This window comes from Macrobrachium rosenbergii, chromosome 37 (assembly GCF_040412425.1).
Source record: "Macrobrachium rosenbergii isolate ZJJX-2024 chromosome 37, ASM4041242v1, whole genome shotgun sequence".
NCBI lineage: Eukaryota > Metazoa > Arthropoda > Malacostraca > Decapoda > Palaemonidae > Macrobrachium > Macrobrachium rosenbergii.
The window spans coordinates 33179175-33194011 of record NC_089777.1 but is presented as its reverse complement, the minus strand read 5'-3'; the positions used below and the strand labels follow the sequence as shown (position 1 = coordinate 33194011).

The 14837-nt window shown below is 40.8% G+C and overlaps 1 protein-coding gene across 4 annotated transcripts in view; it reads left to right on the top strand.

The window, feature by feature from the left end:
• Window positions 1-14837, top strand: part of LOC136825457 (coiled-coil domain-containing protein 9-like) — a 74355-nt gene that overhangs the window by 3296 nt on the left and 56222 nt on the right. For all 4 annotated transcript variants that reach the window (XM_067081928.1, XM_067081930.1, XM_067081929.1 and 1 more), the window contains 2 exons: window positions 11093-11179; window positions 11843-12031. In XM_067081928.1, the coding sequence (XP_066938029.1) occupies window positions 11093-11179; window positions 11843-12031 (276 nt within the window). The remainder of the gene's footprint in view (window positions 1-11092; window positions 11180-11842; window positions 12032-14837) is intronic.

Here is a 14837-nt window from a genome sequence, read left to right as displayed (position 1 = left end):
GCTATCTAGCTTCTGCTTACCCTGACCAAAAATTCGTGCCAGGGATATTTGCTAACCTAATTTAACATATGGTGCAATACCCTACTTGAGTTAAGAAGTACCTCCCCCCCAACCCCCTTAACTTTTGTACACTTAGCATATTGCTTATCTTACACTAGGCTGTGGTTTATGAGTTTCAGAAGGTTGTAGTAGGCTATAGATTGAAAGATAGGATAGGGGTATGGTTTGGCTGTTTTAGCAAAATATAGTGGATATAAGTTTCTGACGAGTGTCATCATAAAGTTACTCAGAGGAAAATCCCATGCCACAAAGTGAACCTTTCCCAAAAAATTATCTCCCCTGATTCACTTGAGATCTACAGACGCGGCTTTCAGCAGGTTAGGCATTCTGTGACTTTTTGTTTATAATATTATTGTGCTGATAATAATCCATACTTTTTATGCACAACTAGAATGCAAAAATTGGTCGGTATACAGTATACTGAAAAATGGGGATTCAGAAAATATATAGAAACTTTGATATTATTTATTGTAAGGTATGAAAAGAAGAGATAGATTACTGCGCACAATTCTTGTTTTTATTTTTACTGGGCTCCAGCTGGTGCCAGAAGATTTATCCTAATGTTAAGACTACAGGTTTGTTAGCTATGAAAAATACAAATTAATTTAAATTTATTGTTTTCTTGTGCATATGTTGTGTGCATTAGAGAATTCATCAAAAATGTCAAAGCGTTTACGAGAGGCAACAAAAGTTGTGTGAAACATGACCATTAGTGCTATTTGACTGAGAAATTAATGTCTTACAGTATTGTAGCCAAAATTTCTTCCTTTGTGTCATAACATGTAGAGCTGGTCGTCCTGAAAACACTTTCTTTTATTATGTAATTTTATGTGCAAGATTATATTGGCCTTTGTTTCTAAAGACTTTCATTGGTATCTAAATAGTTTGCTCTTTAAGCAGATAGGCGATATAAATTTCTTGTTGAACAGATTTTGGTATATGTACAGTATTATTTTTTTTGGAATAGGCTATGTTGGACAAGTTCCTGATAAGAGAGATATTTATTTTGAAGTTGGAAGGCTTTGGAATTTTTTTAAGTTTCATTCAAAAGATAACCTTCATTGTTGTTTTGTATAAACATTGAATGTGCCCATCAGAGTTTCAGCTTTTATACTCATGCCATGTGATGATGTGAGGTCATTTCAACCATGTAGGAGACCTCAGATTAAAATTTCGTATTTAAAGCTTATATCCCTGAAATCAAGACTCTCAAGGTATTGATCTTCAGTCTTTGAGTTGACACCAAGTCGTACAGAATCCAGTAGACTAAATACAGTATGTGCAATTCAGAATACTGTACTTACTGTAGTAAGTTGCGTACCAGAGAGTTTTGCATGATTTTCCAGTGCTTTATAAAGAAACATGAGGAACTTTTTATAGTTGCAAATATAACATCTACACCTGGTACGTTATTAGTATCAGCTAGGTGGGTTGTGCATTTGAAGGTCGTATTCATAAAATTGTTGAGCCATGATACACTTAAACCTGTAACTTTTATTGATTGTCCATGGTTTTTATTTGTAATTAATGTAGTTTTGCTTTAAGGCTAATGAATGAAATATGCTTTTTCTAAGACAGAATTGAATAGCCTTAGTGTCAGCGGACATTTGATAACAGTTGCAATTTATCCTTGTGAAAAAGGCTAGTATTTAAAGTTGGATAACGGAAGAATTTTTCAAACTCCTAATTAGGTCTTAAACTCCTGCAAACAGTACCCCTCATTGTTTTGGTGTGTAAAACTGTATGTACTCGCACATATGGATTTCAGCTCCTCCTTTTCACCACTTACAGTGTATTCAGTAAACCCCCGTTATTCGCGGTCTCACTATTGGCAGACTCAGTATTCGCGGATTTCTCTGTGGAACGTCTACCCAGTATTTGAAGAAAATTCACCCATTCGCGGTATTTTTCACTGAGAAGTATTCACCAATTACTGTATTTTCATATCATTTTCATGACTAAATGCATTTTTTGTGATAAAACTATTAAAATACTCAGGTATAAGCATTTTTAGAGGGGTATTTTTGTGTTTAAACTATCAAAATAGGCAGTTCTAAGTGTTTTTAGAGGGGTTCTAAGTATTCGCGGATTTTTGCTATTCACGGGGGCGTGTGGTACGCATCCCCCACGAATACGGGGGGTTTACTGCAATGATAGTAGGGAATTTCTGCCAATTGGGAGACATCAGTTTAATATTTATCATTTTATGCTGATTTTTCGTAAAATCAAAACTGTCTCTTGGGGTGTTGATGCCATGACATATAGAAGTAATTTGTTGTTGCAGTACTTTTGAACTATCAAAACACAAGGTGTTTGTGATATACAGTACAGTACTCAGTTTCTAGGAGCACAATAGATTCCATGTATAAATGTAATTTAGTGCATCTTCTTGTTTGCAAGGCTCGGGAAGAGATTTTCCTTATATTTTATCCAAAAGTCTGTTTTCCTCTGGGTCACAGGCCATGTTGGAATTCCAGGAATGAGGAGGTTGACAAGGATACAAAAGTGCTGCACTGTATAGTATGTCAAATAAATTGAGTTTCCTACATAGGCATGAAATGGCCCATAAGTTCATATATTTTGAGAAAGTGGCAAGAGAGATTTTCTTCATTTCTTACAACCAACATCAAGTATGAAGCATAAGAATTGGTATAAGTTATTAGTCATCCTTCCCTCCAGACAGATAGGTGGGATGAAATTGTTTCAATCCAGCTGAGGGTTGGCACACCTGCCTAACCCATCACTATATTTAAGACAGTAATGCAGTAGTGCCCCTGAGTGTGTTCACTGGGGTGACTTGTTAGCATTGCTATAAATATAAAGACAAGGAACAGAGATTCAAATTCTCTGTCTGAAATTCTGAGAGATAAGGAAAACATTCTAATACTCTTTAATTAAAGAAAAAAGGATAAGATTTTAGAGAGGTAAAAAGTAATTAACACTCATGATTTATTCTTGTACTTTTTCATAATATGTTCATACCTGAGTTTCCCAATGTATTTTTTATTTTCATTTTGTTTTACATAATGAATGATTATTGAAAGAGTAAGGCATTAACAGAATTGAGTGAAATGAAGTTTTTTGTAAAGTGTTCATCCTTTTATATCGTGTCACTTCATCATTTAATTTTTTTTAGTCCTGAATTACCTTAGAGGTCCTGGTGCTTGGGATGAGTCCCTAAATTCCATGCATTCATCCATCCACATATTCAGTACATTTTATTTATAGTTTGGAATTCTTTAGTATGATGTGTGCTAGAAAATTTTTCTGAATTTTGCAGGACTTGGTAGGGGGTGAGGTAAAATACTCAACTGTTGTGAAGATGACACCTACTCTTCAGTGGTTGTTTCAGGCTAGATGTTGTGAGAGAGTGCATGTAAAGGGTTTCTGAATCCTCATGGGGGGGATTCAGTTGGGGTAAAAGTACCCCTGCCAGGTAGGAAATAGCATCCTTGGTGAGATGTATGAAGGTTAAGAAGTTAAGGTTGGGTGAAACCTCCCTAAATTCAGGTAGTACAATATGTTGAATCCCAAATAAGGTTAAGAGTAACTTTCAGGTAGCATTTAAGTTTTTCCATTTTGTAAGGTTATGCTGAGCCTAAAAGAAAGAGACAAAGCTCACTCTCAGCTGATAGGGAAAGGCACTCTGTTTTAGGTAAGGCTAGGACTAGTTTAAGATGAATTCTATTTAAATGGTATTGTATCCTTTTTTTCCCCTTTCTAGGGACAGGACACATAAGGCATATTTACTTCACCTTTGATCTTTATGCAAATTGCTCAGTTGTCTTTTTCCCATCTAAAAAAACCTTGTTTTATTCATGACACTTACCAAGTAATTACATAGCTTTAGTTTCTACTTTAAACGGCAGCTTAAGAATTGAAAATTCGCGGTAGCGCTCTTTTGTTTTGGAGCAGGTAAGTGCCCCGCCCACTTTCGGGGGAAGAATAGGTACAACGTAGCTAAGAGCTCAGTTCGTTTCTGCCTTTGATAACCAAACATCGGTCGTTCAGCAGCTGTGTTTTGTTAATTCAGGAGTAGTTTCACTGGATGGTTTGGTTGTCTATGGAAGGATTTGGTGAAGTATTCTTTCATTTGGTAGCCTATGAGCTATATTTTCATAGCTAGCTTAGCTTAGCCTTTTTTCAATTTTTTTCACTATTATGTCAGAATGAGTGTGACCAGTAAAAATAAGACCTTAGTTTTACCAGACCACTGAGCTGATTAACAGCTCTCCTAGGGCTGGAAATTAGACTTATTTTACGTGGCTAAGAACCAATGGTTACTTAGCAACGGGACCTACAGCTTATTTGGAATCCGAACCACATTATAAGAAATGAATTTCTATCACCAGAAATAAATTCCTCTAACTCTTTATCAGTTTCGAATGGAATTGAACTCCGGCCCATCGAATGACAGTCCAAGCTCAACCAGTCGGCCAACAAAGGGCTAAGTAACCGGTATTGCAGGAAAGTCTGTAATACTAAGTTGACTTCATTTAAATATGACGAACATTCTGTTTGTTTTCACTGCCATGGACAAGTATGTTCCTATGACTTTACTTGCAAGGAATGTACGGATTGGGCCGTAAGTAAATGGAAAATGTTGACCAATCATTTGGATAAATTAGAGAAAGCTAGGCTTAGGAAAGTGGCTGCTAGAGCTGAGGCTAGAGTTTGTGTGTCCTCTACCCCTAAACCAGTTTTTTCTACACCTTTGACTTCTCATTCCCCGATTCCTACTTCTCTCACTCTCCCTACAATTCCGTTACCTGGCTCCCTTCCCTCTGAACCCAGTGCCATCGCCAGTCTCAAAGCTCGGATGGATAAGAAATTCAACGTTTAGTAAGTACTGTTGCTCAGATAGGATCATAGTGAAATATCAGTGCAAATGCTAGTGCCTGCACCCGGGTTAGTGTTGTGGAAGGGGTGGCTACTCGTCCCACCGATGCTCCTAGACGGAGGTCCCTACCAAACTCCCCTGCACCTGGGAGGAGGCAAACCGTAAGTCCAAGGGAGGTCGGTGGGGTTTGCCCACGAGTAGTTGCTTCCTCAGTCGAGCCTGTTGCTGGTCCCGGGTATCGACAGACAGCCACTGGAAAGGAGTCTTATGGATCTCCTAAATTTGGTCACTTTCAGAGTCCCCTGCACCTAGAAGGAGGCAAACCGTAAGTCCAAGGGAGGTCAGTGGGGTTTGCACACGAGTAGTTGCTTCCTCAGCCGAACCTGTTGCTATTTCCCAGGTTTTGGTAACCAGACACTGGAAAGGTGTCCAATTGGATCACACCTTATCTTCCAGTTGTTCGGATTCCGAACCCAAAGGACATGGTCGACGTTTTCAGGAGTCTTCTAGGCCTTTGAAGAGGCATGTTGCCGACATGCATACAGCAGTACCTTGCAAGTGCCATAAGGATCAAGAGCCCTCTTGCAGCCATGGGGACGACAGAGAGCTCCCTTTGGACACTGAGCTCCCATTGGCTCGTAAGTGCCCATTGGCTCGTAAGCACCCAATGGGTCGTAAATGCCCATAGGCTCACAAGCGCCAATTGGCTCATAAGCGCGCTTTGGGATCTCCCTCTCCCACTGGATCCGAGCTCCCTGTGGCTCATAAGCCTGCTGCAGGTTCAGTTTGCGCTGTAGCTCCAGACATCCCTTTGGCTCCCAGCTCTCCAGCATTGGGATACGAGTCTGAGACTCCGGATTCAGACATCCCTATTGCTGCAGGTCAACCTGTTCCGGCGCCTTCTGTGTCACAGATCTCTCTGCTGTATCTTCAGCAGAGGAGGAACCTGAACAAGAACAGCCTTCATCAGCTTACGCCTCATTATTGAACTATTTTCTGCTCTGCTTCCCAACATACTTCTCCACCGCGGCCCCTTCTTCCCCGGGATCAGCGTCCTTGTCATGTCAATCCTTGAGTACCACTAGAAAGCGTTGTCAGGGATCAACTCTTGGCTATCTGAGAAGAGGGAATTGGGCAAAGCTGTATTTTGTTCTCCTCTTTCTCGGTTTTCCAAAAGGAGATATGTATTCTATACAACCTTGGAAGCTCCTTCCTTGGAAGTTTCTGCTATATTCGTACATGCAGGCTGGCTCGGGTGCTATTGTGTGCTGACAAGGCGATTCGAGATGGGGCACAGGAGTTAGCTGCTCTTTTTTTCGTCATGTATTCTGAAGAAAAGAGACGTGGTGTTCTTTCACCACTAAAGGAGTGACACCGTCCCAGAGATCTGCTCTTCTTTTCGCTCATCTGTACAAACCAGCCTTTTTTCCTCGAATGACATTAGAGCGGGTAGCTACAGAATTGCAAAAGGCTACTCACGACTTACTTGCTCAGTTGTCCTAGCAAACGATGGAGTCTAACTGAACTCCTGCTGTTTCATTTAATCCTCTCTCTCTCTCTCTCTCTCTCTCTCTCCTCTCCAGCCATGGCCCTTTTGAGGTAACAGAGGAAGAGCTTCCTTGCGCCCACGCACAAATCCCAGATCAGTTCGCCCTATCAGCAAGAAGTCCTCTTCTAGACCATTCTCTAGCAAGTGAGACATCGGTCCTTCGTCTACCTGTGGGTGCCAGACTCCCACACTTCTGGAGACAGCAAGAGGCCAGATTGATAGAACCATGGGTACTACAGGTTCTCAAGGAAGGATATGTGATTCCCTTTGAAAAAGGAAGTCACAGCTCTTCTCCACAAGAAAGCTATAGAAGAGGTAGAAGACTTGTCATCGGGGGGCGGTTTGCAATTGCCTCTTTGTAGTCCCCAAAACCCCCGGGGGTTGAAGGCCGGTCCTAGATGTAAGCAGTCTGAATGTCCAAGCCATGAAGTTCAGGATGCAGACGAACAGCTCTGTTCTTGCTGTAATTTCCCAAGAAGATTGGATGGTCTCGATAGACATGAGAGATGCTTACTCTCATACCACAGTACACCAGGATTCCAGGAAATTCCTGTGATTTACTCTCAGGACAAAGTTTCCCAATTTTGGGCTCTATGCTTCAGGTTGTCAACAGCCCCTCAAGTCTTCACCAGGGCTAATGGGCGTGAAAGTTTGTCTATATCTGGATGACTGGCCCAATGTTCATCATCCCAGAAGAAGTGCACGGAGGAACCCTCTCAGAACCCTTCAGTTAGCCCAGGAGTTGGGCAGGAAAAGTCCCAACGAGTCCCTTCTCAGACAATAGTCTATTTGGGGATGAAGATAGACTCTTGGATTTTTCCGGTTATTTCATTAGAGAAGAGAATATTGTCTTGTACCCAAAGAAGTCCGTTATTTTCTAAGTCTTAAGACCTGCTCAGCCAATGACTGGATAAGTCTGCTATGGACTGTCTATGCCATAGAGATGTTCGTTCCTTTGGGGATACAGTAAACCCCCCGTATTCATGGGGGATGCGTACTGCACCCCCCGCGAATAGCTAAAATCCGCGAATACTTAAAACCCTTTAAAAACACTTAGAACTGCCTATTTTGATAGTTTAAACACAAGAAAAACCCTCTAAAAATGCTTATATTTCTTCTTCTTCTTCATTTTAACGTGCTTTTTTCCCATTTTCTATATGGGGTAAGCACGATGCCTTCTTTACAAAGGACTTTGATTTGGCGTTGGGGTAGGCCGTAGCCTCGATCGGCTGCCCTGCCTGACATCGCTTAGACCCCGGTAACGATGTGTACGTGTATCATGCCAATCCCCAGCTCCCTTTCTCCCAAGCAGCGAGGAGAACTGGGCGGGTAGGTCGACAGTTCGAGACGTGTGTTTATCACAAAAAGTGCATTTAATCGTGAAAATGATATAAAAATACAGTAATTAGTTGAATATTTCTCAGTGAAAAATACCGCGAATGGGTGAATTTTCTTCGAATAATGGGTAGATACGTTCCACAGAGAAATCCATGAATACATGAGTCCGCGAATCGTGAGAATGTGAATACGGGGGGTTTATTGTACTGCATGTGAGGCCTTTGCAGTTCTTTCTGAAGGTCAGTTGGAACAAAAAGATTCGTTCAGATTCCTTCATATTCCCTGTCACATAGGAATAAAAGAAGATCTTCATTGGTGGCTCATAGAAGGAAGGTTCCACTCACAGAAGTCCCTATGTCATCCGAACCCGAACCTCTCATTATTCTCCAACACATCGGACCTAGGTTGGGGAGAGACACTAGGGCAATTGGAAGTGTCAGGAATGGTCCTTCAAAAGAGGAAACTGCATAAATCTGTAGGAGCTGAAAGAGATTCACCTGGCTCTTCAACATTTTGCCGCAGTAACTCAAGTCTCAGTGATTGCGGTTCACTCTGACAGCACAACAGCTCTGGCTCATATTCACGGTTCACTCTGACAACATGACAGCTCTGGCTCATATTCGAAACCAAGGAGGCACTCACTCTTGGTCACTGTGCAAATTAGCCAAGGATCTCTTTCTTTGGGCGCACAGCAACAAGACACAGATTCTCACCTGCTGTGTTCAGGGCAAGTTCAGCATATTAGTAGACGAATTGAGCCATTGCAAATGGGTTCTACCCACGGAATGGTCACTGAATCCACAGGTGTGCACCAGCCTGTTGAAACAGTGGGAATACCGTCGATAGACTTGTTTGCAACATCCAGGATCCATCGCCTCCCCCTGTATTGCTCTCTGGCGCCAGACCCTCAGACTTTAGCAACAGAGGTGATACTTCAGGATTGGTCAGATTGGTCACGCCTGGAAATGTATGCCTTCCCTCCATTTAGTTTAGTAAGAGACATGATCAACAAAGTTAAGACTTATCATCACTTATCAGTGATCTTAGTAGCTCCCTTTTGGCTTCAAAAGGAGTGGTTTCCAGACCTTCTGGAACTTCTGTCGGACTTTCCATGGCTCCTTCCACAGAGGAAAGATCTTCTCAGACAGCCTCACTTCAACAGATATCATCAAGGTTCGTCCACTCTCGCTCTGACAGGCTTTAAACTGTCAGGAAGCTTGTTAGAGCGAAAGGATTTTCAAGAAAAGTTGCAAATGCTATCACAAAATGTAGATGCGACTCTTGCTCAAAGCACTACCAGGCTAAGTGGGCAGTTTTAGGAGATGGGGTAAAGAACGTAGCATCTCGCCGCCTTCTACCTCTGTAGCCCAACTAGCCGAATTTTTACTTTACCCAGGATCTTCCAGAGGCCTTTCGATGTCTACGATAAAGGGTTACAGATCCATGCAACTCAGTATTCAAGCACAGAGGTGTGAACATTTCCTGGCATTTCAGACTTAGTCAAGTCTTTTGACACCAGGAAAGGAAGTCTCAGCAGTCAGTGTCTTGAAACCTAGATGTAGCCCTACATTGGTTGTCAGGCCTGCCTTTTGAACCTATGCAGATGTCCTCCTTTAGGGATCTGTCTAGAAAGGCACTTTTCTTAATCTCTTTAGCACAGCGAAAGAGTCAGGGAGTTACAAGCCCTGGACAAACAAGTTGCTTTTTTGCAAGAGACAGCTATTTGCTCTTATATTTTAGGCTTCTTAGCCAAAAACTAGTACCCGTCTTAACCCTTGGCCTCATTCTTTTTCGGTCCAGAGTCTTGCAGAACTGGTAGGACCGTCTGAACAAGAGTGTGTTATGGCCAGTGAGATCATTAAGATTTTACATCGAGAGACCCAAGAATATCAGAGGGAATTCTCGTAACCTCTGGTGTTCTGTCAAGAACCCATTACGTCCTCTCTCCAAGAATGCCATCTCATTCTTTTTGGGAGACATTATTGTAGAGTCTCACTTGGGAATTCAGGAGAATAATTTACTGTTGTTAAAGGTAATAGCACATGAAGTACAGGCAGTAGCCACTTCGTTGGCTTTTTAACGCAGTCTCTCTCTAGCTACCATAATCCAATCGACTTGTTGGGACTGTCACTCAGTCTTCGTCAACTATTATCTATGTGACGTTGAAACTGTGTTCGAGGGCTACATTACACTGGTTCCATTCTCCAGGCTGGCGTGGCACTAGGGAATGAGGGGTAGGAGTGATCCTCCTATTTATGTCTCCTCGCCTTGATTAAGGTTGTTGAGTTTTTGGGAAGCCAGGTGTACTTAGTACCTGGAGTACCCTCCAATCTTCGTTTTTAATGGATGGGTAATAGAAGTTTTTTAAATGGTGTACAGGTAATATAATTTTATGGTTGTATGTTAGTCGATGTCTATTTTTCGCCCAGGGCAAGGGCAATTGTTGTGTTTAAGCTTTGTCGAGTCATAGAAGCAGTCCCTAACCACAAAGCTCCCACTGAAGTATGGACAATCCTGACACTATCAGTCATGTCCCTACGGGTCGAGATGAGCAACAACCAAGAGTCAGTATCCTCCTGCTCTTGCTGTCTCCCCAGGTACGGTTACAACAATGCTAGCTTTTCTTTTCTATTTCAAATGCATTTCTTTATAATGTTTTTGTAGTAGCACATGTCCATTCTTCCCACCTCCTATCAGTGTGGGATTCAGCTATGTAATTACTTGGTAAATGTCATATAAAAATATGACATTTTGTAATGAAATAAGGTTTTATATATACTTAACAAGTAATTACATGAACAGAGCCCATCCCGCCTCCCCTCACACGGACTTAGAGCATAAATGAACTGAGCTCTTTAGCTACGTTGTACCTATTCTTCCCCCGAAAGTGGGCGGGCCACTTACCTGCACCAAAACAAAAGAGTGATACTGCAAATTTTCAATTCTTAAGCTTCCATTTAAAGTAGAAACTATAGGTATGTAATTACTTGGTAAGTATATATAAAACCTTATTTTATTTTAAGAATTTCATATTTCCCACTGCAATCCCCATCATTGTCAGAGAGGTATGCGTAAGGGAGAACACAGTAATGAGTTAGTTGCTTAAACAAAGTTTGTAAAAAACCCAAAGTGTGGAATAAGAAATATATGCAATTCATCACTCGAATGTTTATTTTGTACACCATGCAAAGAATTTAGATAATGGTGGGACAGGGATATTTGCAAAAGAAAGGCAAGTAAACTATTAATTTCTGTTAGGAAAGCTATCCCATATCATGGTTTACAATAACTCTATCTTTTACCAGATGTCTCGTGAAGAGAAGGAAAAGCTGCTAACAGAGAAGATGGAGAACATAAGAAAGAAAAATGAAGAGCTTCGAAAGCGGCATGAGGTAACTTGAGAAATTAAAGGTTCTTGTGTTTTATCATAGAATAGTGCACAGTGGTGTTTAACAAATGATCATTTGTTCTCTTTTATTTTGTGTGCATTAAAGGTACTGTAATGATATATTGAAGATGCTATATTGATGCACAAAGAGGATTTGTGGCAAATCTATTACAGGATAGTGATGGATGGTGGTCTGTCATTATTTGTTTCAAGGACATGGTTTTGTGACTTGATGTCTAATGACAAGAAATGAGATTATTCTAATGTGGTTCGAAGTTTCCTCTCATTGTCATAAGCAAGCATCTGTGTAATTCTTGTATATCAGCTTTTTAATGTTATCTTTCTCTCGCTGTTAACATAAGTTTTAACTCAAATTTAACCAAATTGTTGGAAACTGTACAGAAAATTGTGTAAAATTATTTAGTAAAATGTTTAGTTACTGTACAAATAAGCCCATTTTATAGTGCTAACTACCAAACCTAGACTGTAGTAGATCAGTTAGGCTACAATAGGTTATTACAGAGAATGTCATTCCATTTTTTGCATTATTTTTATATATTATTGCTGAATTATTAAATATATGGTACCTTATGCATTACAGTTTTAAATGTACATTACCATGAGAAAGTGTGGTAGATTATAAAGCTTTGTCTTTATGATTTGGCAGGAAATTGAAGCTGATAAGAAGAATGCAGATAAATTTAGCTCAACAGTAACAATGGACAAAGTGAAACCATATGTTATGAAAGCTCCAAGAACAAGGCCTGATAAATCTGATAGACCTCGAGAATCCCAGGAACATCCTTCTATTCCCCGTCCATCTGATATTATGCCAACTAGACAAAGGCTCTCAGAGGTGAAGTGTTTATTTTAGAGTATATTTACTAATTCTGTGTCGAGTGTTCAACCAGTTTTATTGTACAGGTGTAGTAATATACTGTACTGTATTACATAGTGGAGCTTTGGTTAGCAAATGTAATTCATTCCAGGGGGGCTGCCCACAAACCAATCTGATCACAATCAGATTGATTTTTTCTGTAAGGAGTATTGTAAATTCATTTAATACATTCCAGACCCCCAAAAATGAAAATGATAGCATTTAAACTCAGATTTAACACGGCAGTTTGCAGAACTCATCCATAAAACCATAAACAAAATAAATATAGATGAAATAATTACGAATTTATTCTCAGTTTATATGTACTTTGGAGAGATGATGGCATATGTGGAAGTTGGTGAGAAACTTGAAGAGGAGAGTGAGATGTTATTCATTGGAAGGGGAGTGCCCCTTCCATAAAAACAGCAGGCAACTTTGTTTCTAGGGGTGTTTCTGTTCTCTTTTGCTTTATGGCACTTGCTTCTTTAGATTCACTGAGTTTTTGTCTCACAAAAAACCTGTCAGTAATCTCTGTTTTTGTCTCACAAAAAAACCTGTCAACAATGTCTGTTCTTGCCTGCATTTTAAAATGTGTCTAAAGTGAGGCATGACATTGTCATTCTGCAGGTTTATAACACAGTTGCTACAGCTTTATCTGGGTGATATTTTTCAGTGAAATTGTACTTTCCCTATCTTGCACACATCATTTTTATTTAATGAGGAACTTCCTCTCTTCCTTCCCTCCTCCTCTGAAGACAGCTCAGCAGCAGCTCTGGAGGCCCTGCAGTTTATTTATTGTGAGCTCTGCATTGTACTCTGACACCCACTTCACATCATCATCATTATCACTGACTTTCAAGCCCAAAGACTTGCCTGGTGACACAATATCCTCCCCAATAGGCTCTGCCTCATAGCCTTCGAAGTCCTTTTGTTACAGCATCTGGCTACAGTTTCCTCTAAGTAGAGTTCAGGGCCCTGTAAGACTTACTGACTGCCAGGCTTTGTCTACAAGTCCTATACAGTGGAGGATGTTGAAATGGTTATTCCAGAACTCGCTGAGGGTCAGGTCTGTATAAGAGGTCATTTAAAAGCACCTCTAGAATAGTGCTTTAGTGTAGAGTTTCTTGAAAGTAGAGATGCCCTACTGGTCCATGGGCTTGATAGGAAATCCTGTTACAGTATTGGGTTTTGGAAGCATGAAGGTACACATTGATGTATATGAGTGCACCTTCATATCTGAAGGTAGCTGTTGTTAGTTTTGGACTGTCGGTTATGGGCTTTCAACTCAGGCATAGGAGTCACTAGTACTCAGCAAGATAGAACTTTTTACCTGTGAGGATCCTCCAACAAGTTTCGCTGTGAGGGCCTTACACCCTGCTGTGGTTCCAATTCTGGCAACAGTACTTACCAGGAAGGATCACTCAACAGGTATGAATGGTTAGAAGCTTTTTCCCCTCACTAAAAAACCTTTAGTTTGCTTGGCTGAACAGTTGTTTCTCTGCGTGTGCTAACCCACCATTCTCATTTAATGAGGTAGTCAGCTAACTTTAAGAGTAGGTAAGATTCATTCCAAATAATGGATATTTACCAACTGTTAAAGTGGAAACCGACATCATCTTAGTGGGTAGTCTTGAAGAATTCTGACAAGAACGTAAACATTCCAAAGCCACCTGGTGGGAAACAGGTGATTACAGAGGCAGTCCCAGCAGGTCAGCCTAGCATTGTTTTGTTTGAATGCCGATCACACCAAATGGCACAAAGATATATAAGCTAACTTTAACAGCAAGTCGCCAAATAATTAATTTTGTAAAAATTTTAATTTTTGTAAAGAACCAGGGTCTTTAATCTTCCCCCGTCATAAAATGTAAACAATAAATAAATAAAAAACCACACATTCATATATTAAAACTATTGCAATACACTCCCTGAACACCTGAATTTGCCCTTAATCCCACTAGCTTGAACAACCCTCAATTACCCATCCCACTAGTGGGAATTTTAACAGCCAGCATTACCAACGCTGCAGGTGAAATCTTGTCGCTTGAGCTACCATAACAAATGGTTGGCAACGCTAACACAGGTGTGCTCCGACACGCCCCATTTTCGTCAATTGCTTTTTGTTCGTGCTGCGGGAAGGTTGTTTCCTTCTGCAGTGCGAGGTTTTAATCCTATTGCCCGACTTCTCTTTGTATTTTGGACTTCTGGTGAAGGCCTGGATTGTATTTAACGGTTTTTCTCCTGTATTTTCTGGATATCTTCGATGTGGAATGTCTTTTGGATTTAGACTCACTGGTTCCCGGTCTCGATTGTTCATCATGGACTTTTTCACCTTCTACTACCGCACCATTGGCTTCGATGTCGACCTCAACTGTCCCTACGACGGTGGACGTTGGCGCTCATTGCTTCTTCATCCTGCAAGAGACGGATGAGTACCTTGAGACACAATAGACATTCTGTCAAGTATGTAGGAAGGTTAAGTGTGATGTGCAGACTCATTGCGATGCATGTTCCGATTGGAAGGCACAAGAAATGGAGGATTACATTCGTCATCGCAAGTCTTTGGCTAGTAAGGGCATCAAACATCGGTCAGATTCTTCGTTGCCTCAAGTATCTCAGGCTTCTGCTACAGATCAGTTGATGGATTTAGTGAGTTCAGAGGTAGTCAGACAGATAGAGGATAGGATTGCAAGTAGTATGGAAAATTTAATAGCTAGTCTTTTCGACATTTCTCAGATAAGGATAGTAGTAGTGTTAGGATGTCTAATCCTTCTTCCTTTTCAGAACC